The 7,193-nt window shown below is 38.7% G+C and overlaps 1 protein-coding gene across 1 annotated transcript; it reads right to left on the bottom strand.

Annotated features, from left to right (window-relative positions):
- Positions 1–5,668: 5,668 nt before the first annotated feature.
- On the bottom strand, positions 5,669–6,909 carry LOC149815156 (uncharacterized). The gene is made up of 2 exons (XM_089988520.1): positions 6,678–6,909; positions 5,669–5,855 (listed from the first exon to the last, which is right to left on the bottom strand). The coding sequence occupies exons 1-2, from the start codon at positions 6,897–6,899 to the stop codon at positions 5,769–5,771; spliced, it is 309 nt and encodes a 102-aa protein (XP_089844646.1). The 5' UTR covers positions 6,900–6,909; the 3' UTR covers positions 5,669–5,768.
- Positions 6,910–7,193: the final 284 nt, after the last annotated feature.

Consider the following 7,193-nt stretch of genomic DNA (forward strand, 5'->3'; position numbering starts at 1 on the left):
GTCAATGGCTGTGAAGGTACTAGTTTTTGCTGACTCTTTTTCATCCAAAAAACATGATTCAAGAGTTGATTCCCACTAAATCATTCATGCTAATTAAACACATCTAACAGTTCAGATCTATCATAAAACACTTAATTAAAACCTATAGGGTAGGATAGGGCAGAACAAAAAAATATATACAAGTGACCATATTAGGCCCTATTTCTCATTCTACCGCATAGGTTTTATATGTTTTATGATAGATCTGAACCGTTAGATGTGTTCAACATGATTGATTTAGTGGGAATTGACTCTTGGATCATGTTTTTTTGATGAAAAATATTTTTTTATGAGTTGAGAAAAACTAGTACCTTTATAACCATTGATTTTGGATCACCGGAAAAGCCCATATCCTAGTCAGATTTCGATGATCCAAAAATCAGTTTTCACTAAACAAAACATATAAATCACATTTGCGGTGTAAGACGTGAGAAAAAATACCTAAAACTATAATTTTTGATGGTGCCTAATGAGACCAAACAAAAAAGGAAGCCTAATATATATATAATTTTTGTGTGTGTGTGTGAGAACTAGAAATATGAGCATTTTAACACTTTTTTTTCAAATGCAAACATGTGGATGTGTTTGGCCTGAAGAATTTGCTAGGAATCAACAATTGGATTGTGTATTTTTTATGAAAAACATGATTTTTGAATGCTTGAATATTTATGGAGATTATGAGCGAGTGATTTTAAAGCCTTAAAAAATTTTCATTTATGCAACGTCTTATAAAACCAAGCGTACAGATCACATTTATATAGTTAGATTCAAGAGAAAAAAACAAAAAACCATAAAAATCGTAGTTGACACATTAGTTCTCGTATTTTCAACACTCATATATTAGTGATACTATATATATATATATATTCAGGTGCTTGACAGTGTGAAAATTATGGTTGCTTACACCTATATCAGAAATATAGGGGTACGGGCATGACTTAATAGAAAATTTGAATTTTTGGAAAGTTGAGACACGAGGATATGGATCTTTTTAAGATTTATTCAATAAAAAACTGTTTTTTAGTAACTTATTATATAAAAATGGATTTTTTTATGAAAAGACTAAAAATGTCTTAAAAGTATGAAAACAGTATGTATATGTCTGAGTCGTGTAAGTGTGTAATAGCTTCGCTAAATCGTCTCACCAATGACATGTCCTCTAAATCACGTGTCACTGTCAAGACTGACCAGCATCCTTAAATAAACATCTTCTCAAGTCTAAGTAGCAATGTCAACGGTAGGGGTGGCAAGATCTGACCCGACCTACCAACTCGCTTCTTAGCTGGGTTAGGGTTTGGCTTAAACAGGTTCGTGTCGTAAACGGGTCGACCCACCTAACCCGTTTATTAAACTGGTCGTGTTCATATTAGAGGTATGCCAACCCGCCAACCCGTTTAATAAACGGGTTAGGCGGGGATGATTAAATCCGCAACCCGTTTGTAATCCAAACTGGTAATTGTGTCGACCAATTTTAAATATACACGACACTTTTAAATATTTAAAACCCGCCCTGCAAAGGTGACAAGACTTGAGAGCAATAGCATTAAACGTGAGAGAGAGAAAGAGGTGACAAGTTAATCAGTGGAGTCCCACTGCAGAGGTGACAAGACTTGAGAGCAATAGCATTAAATGTTCTCATATGAAAAAAGCGTTAATTTTTTTTAACATCAAATCAAGTTAAAAGTATAATTCTTTTTAATTTCTTCTTACTTAAAATAACCTCCCCTTCTTATTTCCTGCTTGCAACATCTTTTAACGGAGAGATATAAGCATGTCGTGTTGACTCGACCCGTTTTTTAAACGGGTTAACCGTGTCGTGTCGGTTTACCCATTTAATAAATGGGTCGTGCTCGTGTTTGCCACATCCGCCCCGTTTAATAAACGGGTCGTGTTCGTGTTGAGGTATTCTTACCTGCCAACCCGACCCGATTGCCACCCCTAGTCAACGGATCGGATTTTAACCGACATCTAACTGGATTCTACTCCATTTAGATCAGGCAAATCAAAATTATATTATAATATGTTTTTGATATAGTTTTCATTTTTGTAGTAGAACCCAACAGATATCCAAATCCAAATCCATTTACTTAATATCCAATTAGTTGGATCTGGTATTGACTTCATCCTATATCATTTTTGTAATAGAACCCAATAGATATCCAAATCCAAATCCGTTTACTCTATATCCAATTAGTTGGATCTGGTATTGACTGCATCCAACCTTACTCGAAACCTTTACATCACTAGAAGTCTTTTAACAAAGTATACAATTGTCAAGGGGCTTAGAAGCAAAGACCTTCACTGTCACAGACCTATTTCTTCAATAAGCCCGTGCGGTGCGATGGTGATTCTTTACTACTGCAAGCCTTCCAGTCGCTCACTTGCAACTAATTTGTCACGGGCATAAAATGCTTCACAAACATGCGACTTCCTAAACTGCTCAATCTGAATAGCCTAACGGTCAAAGGCAGTGCACCGTCACTTTTTCATGCACTGAATCATTTTCATTGGCCTTGCATACTACCTCGTGCGCAGCTGCCTAGAGGAAGTTGATCAAGCACATCTCCAAATGCATATTTTATGTAGTCCATGCCACTTAGTGCATAGTCGTCCCATACCAGCTATCACTTCTGAAAAGAAGCACTAACTTTGCCTTAACCTTGCATGTCACGGTGTGTATCATGACTCCATGCGCACGCCACAGCAAAACTTAGTCACTGAAGGAACAAGACCTTGTGGCCTTCCAGTCTGAAGACCAATTGATGATTGAACACTATAGCAAAGAGCACCACCTAGACTCATTCGTTGGCGCCTAGGCATTCACTCGCCTAGCTTCGAGTAATCATACTCAGTTGGAATCACCTAAGGTGATCCCTGGGGGAATTAGCCTTATCCCGCATGCACCCTGTGCGTCCAACCGTTACACGTGGGAATCCTGCAAGCCGAGAGGTCCTTAACCAAATCTTCAAAGGCAACATCCTCTGATCTGCTGGCATTGCTTAACCAAACAATGTTTCATGTCTGTAACGCCATAAAACGATGCACTAACGATGATATTGTTGTCTATCGTATGCCATGTCATCACCGCACATCACCGATCATGCCAACGCATACTGCACATTCCTACAAACGAAGCATTTTTCACTCAGTAGAGCTTTGCACTACAACTGACCCATTCCGAAGGATTGGTCTAGGTCATTCTTCCCCACTCAAATCATTGTCGTCTTCAACAATGCCAGTTCAGGTAAGAACACAGTCTTCACTGATGTGCCAGTTTACCTTTGTACTTATCTTTGGTTTACTTCTTTTCTTTACCCTACTCAACTTGTTCTAGTTTTCATCTACCATCATCGCAACCTTTAACACGTTAAGTTTTATTCCTTAAGGCATCTTCAATCACTTAGACAATGGTCTTTTGCTTTATCAACAATGAACATTCTTTGCTCGTGAGACTCCAGTGCAGTCTCATATAAGCGGGTCATACTCGTTCACACAATAAACTTGTCATTTTTATGCTCATGGCTGGAGTGCCTTGTAACCCCAGAAAGGGCAATTACAAGCCCTTCATGGTCTTCACAAAGAATGACGACCACCAATGCATACCGCAGGGATATCAACTCCCTTAAGGCACCAACTCATGGTTTTTCAACAGTCCAAACTACTCCTCAAGTGGGAGACACCTACTTGCATATCACCCCAAAGTGGTCTTTCAAAGTGTCTTCTTGGGCACTCATCCTTACAAGGGCACTTTGTCCAATGCTACAACTCTGGTCTAGAGCTAGCACATTGTAACTCTCTTTCAGAGTTAGTAAAACACTCCCGTAAGAATCAAACTGATGAGCTACAAACAACAACTTTTTTTGCACACATAATTCATAGAGAAACTGCCAAGTCAAGGGACCAAAACAATAAGCATTCTGCTCAAGTTGGGCACTACGCCAACCCACAATCCTGGGATAAAATATAAAAGTTTAGTTGAGTCTCTCATACCCAAAGGTATAAATCTATTCAACCGAATTCAACGTGCATTCTCTATATGCACAAGGCAAACATCACGCTCTACCTACGAGCCTAACACACACATGGTAGCAATCTTTGGCTTATCTGTGTTCTCTTAGCCAAGTGAATATCAACCTTACACTTTTGCTTACCATGGTCAAGATGTCCCATACCATCCTGCCAACATCTTACTTCTGTGCTCGGTGAACAATACTTCAACTGCAAAAAAATTTGTATAACCAAGATAAACCATTTCTTTTCTCTTCAGTATCGCACACAATGAACAACAAGGTCTCCGTGAATCTTTTTGCTTTGATGTCAATTTGTCACGGGCTTATTTCTTTAATAAGTCAATGCGACGCGACGATCTTTCCTTACCACCACGAGTCTTCGAGTCGCTCACTTGCAACTAATTTGTCACGGGCATAAAATGTTTTACAAACCCGTGATGCGCCAAACTGCCCAATCTGAACAACTTAACTGACAAAGGTCGCGCACCAATACTTTTTCATGTGCTGAATCATTTTCATTGGCCCTGCACACCATCTTGTGCGCAGCTACCTAGCGGAAGCTGATCAAGCATATCTCAAAATATATATTCTATATAGTCTATGTCACTTAGTGCATAGTCGTCCCATACCAGCTATCACTTTAAAAAAGGGACACAAACTTTGCCTTAGCCTTACGTGCCATAGGGTGTATTGCAACTCCATGCACACGCCATAGCAAAACCTCGCTACTGAATGAACAAGACTTTGCAATCCTCCAGTTCGAAGACCAGTTGATGATTGAACATCATAGCGAAGAGCACTACCAAAACTTATTTGTCGGTGCCTAGGCATTCACTCGCGTAGCTCCGAGTCACCATACTCGGTTGGAATCACCTAAGGTGATCCTTGGAGGAATTAAGCCTAACTCACATGCACCCCCGTGCGTCCAACTGCTATTCGTGAGAATCCTGTAAGCCAAGAGATCCTTAACTAAATCTCCAAAGGCAACATCCTCTGATCCGCTGGCATTGCTTAACCAAACAACGCTCCACGTTTGTACTGTTATACAATGATGCACTAACGATGATATTGTTGCCTATCGTGTGCCATGCTCACATCGCATGTCACCGATCAATCCAACACACACCACACATTCCTACAATTGATGCATTTTCACTACAACAGAGCAGTAGATTAGCGACGACCACCTTTCGTCGCTAATCCGTCGCTAATCCGTCGCTAACCATGTTAGCGACGGATTAGCGACAACGCGGCGACAGTATGCTTACGTCGCGAATATTTCGACGCTAACTGGCGACGGAATTATTCCGTCGCCAAGTCCGTCGCTAATTGCGACGGAATAACGAGCGCTATATTCCGTCGCCAATCCGCCGGTACTAAACGGCGACCACGGCGTGGCGACGGATTTAATTCCGTCGCTAAGCCGTCGCTAGATTAATATGAATAGCGACGGAATCATCCGTCGCTAATCCGTCGCAAAAACGAAAAAAAATCAAAAAAAATTTATTTAAAAATTAATTACGGAGAACTGTACAATTTATATTTCCTGTACAATTTATATTTCCTGTAAATAAAAAACAAACCACACAAAAAAATTCATATAACAAGTATCTATAATAATTAATCGTTCCACCTTAAAACTAAGAAGTTTAATTATTTACAATTCAACAATTACAATTAGGAAAAATAAAAAAAATAGAACTTCTTCAACACAGTCCTCTAATCATCGCCAAGATTTTGTGCGTCTTCTTGTTCATTGTCTTTATCTGTCCCTTCAGCTCCACTACCCTGATTATCGCTAGCAGCCTACACAAGAAAAGAACAGTCAGTATTGATAAACAAAATATAATGAAATAAATTACACACTATATGTGATTCTATCATGTGCTCATGTGTGATCTAAGGCAATAAAAAAACTCTATATGTGATTCTATCATGCTCATATGTGTGCTAAGGCAGTCAAAAAATTGAATATGTGATTATAGCATGTTCATATGTGTTCTAAGGCATATAAAAAAACTCTATATGTGATTCTACCATGCTCAGATGTGCTTTAAGGCAAGCAAAAAACTATATATGTGATTCGATCATGCTCGTATGTGTGCTAAGGCAGTAAAAAAATTGAATATGTGAATATAGCATGCTCATATGTGCTCTAAGGCAGGCAAAGCCAAAAATTTTATATGTGATTCTATCATAAATGATATATAACATGTTCATATGTGTTCTAAGGCAGTTAAAAAACTCTATATGTTATTATAGCATGTTCATATGTGTGCTAAGGCAGTCAAAAAACAGAATATGTGATTATAATATGCTCATATGTGTTCTTAGGCAGTAAAAAAACTGAATATGTGATTATAGCATGCTTATGTGTTCTAATGCAATCAAAAAAACTTTATATGTGATTCTATCATGCTCATATGTGCTCTAAGACAGACAAAAAGTTAAATATATATATATGTGATTCTATCATGCTCATATGTGTGCTAAGGCAGTAAAAAAATTGAATATGTGATTATAGCATGTTCATATGTGTTCTAAGGCATCTAGAAAAACTCTATATGTGATTCTACCATGCTCAGATGTGCTTTAAGATAGTCAAAAAAACTATATATGTGATTATACCTGAGAGGGACCTGGAATCGAAGATCCCCTATCCTGAACAGCGGCCTTGATCTCATTTCGGAGAAAGGGGGCGACGGTGTATTGGAAGTAGTTATTCAGTGATTCATTAATGATCTCGCGTACATCATCACCGGAAAGAATAGTCGGCTGCTTGGAGCTTATGTCGGCGCAAGAAGTTGGTGAGCCGTAACTGGAAGAACCAATAACTGGTGAAGTGTTCATATTACTCCCAAACCCGAACACGCGACCTTTTTTGGGTTCACCTGCTGCAGTCACCCATGCTGTAGGATCAAATGATGGATGCTGAGTAGCGTCTTCACCATATCGCTCTACCATTTGTTGCTCATATGCCTCCTACAAAATAATGTTTAAAGTATTCATTAATAATTAATGATAACATTATGATGACTTGCATATATATTGCAATGATTATTAATAGAATTAATACATACCGTTGTCGTTCTCGCCTTCTCTGATACGAAGACTCCCGTGGTCTTCCGTTTATGTGTTTCTACA

The sequence above is a fragment of the Nuphar pumila genome, chromosome 15, assembly GCF_984573655.1.
Source record: "Nuphar pumila chromosome 15, dmNupPumi1.hap1.1, whole genome shotgun sequence".
Classification (NCBI taxonomy): Eukaryota; Viridiplantae; Streptophyta; class Magnoliopsida; order Nymphaeales; family Nymphaeaceae; genus Nuphar; species Nuphar pumila.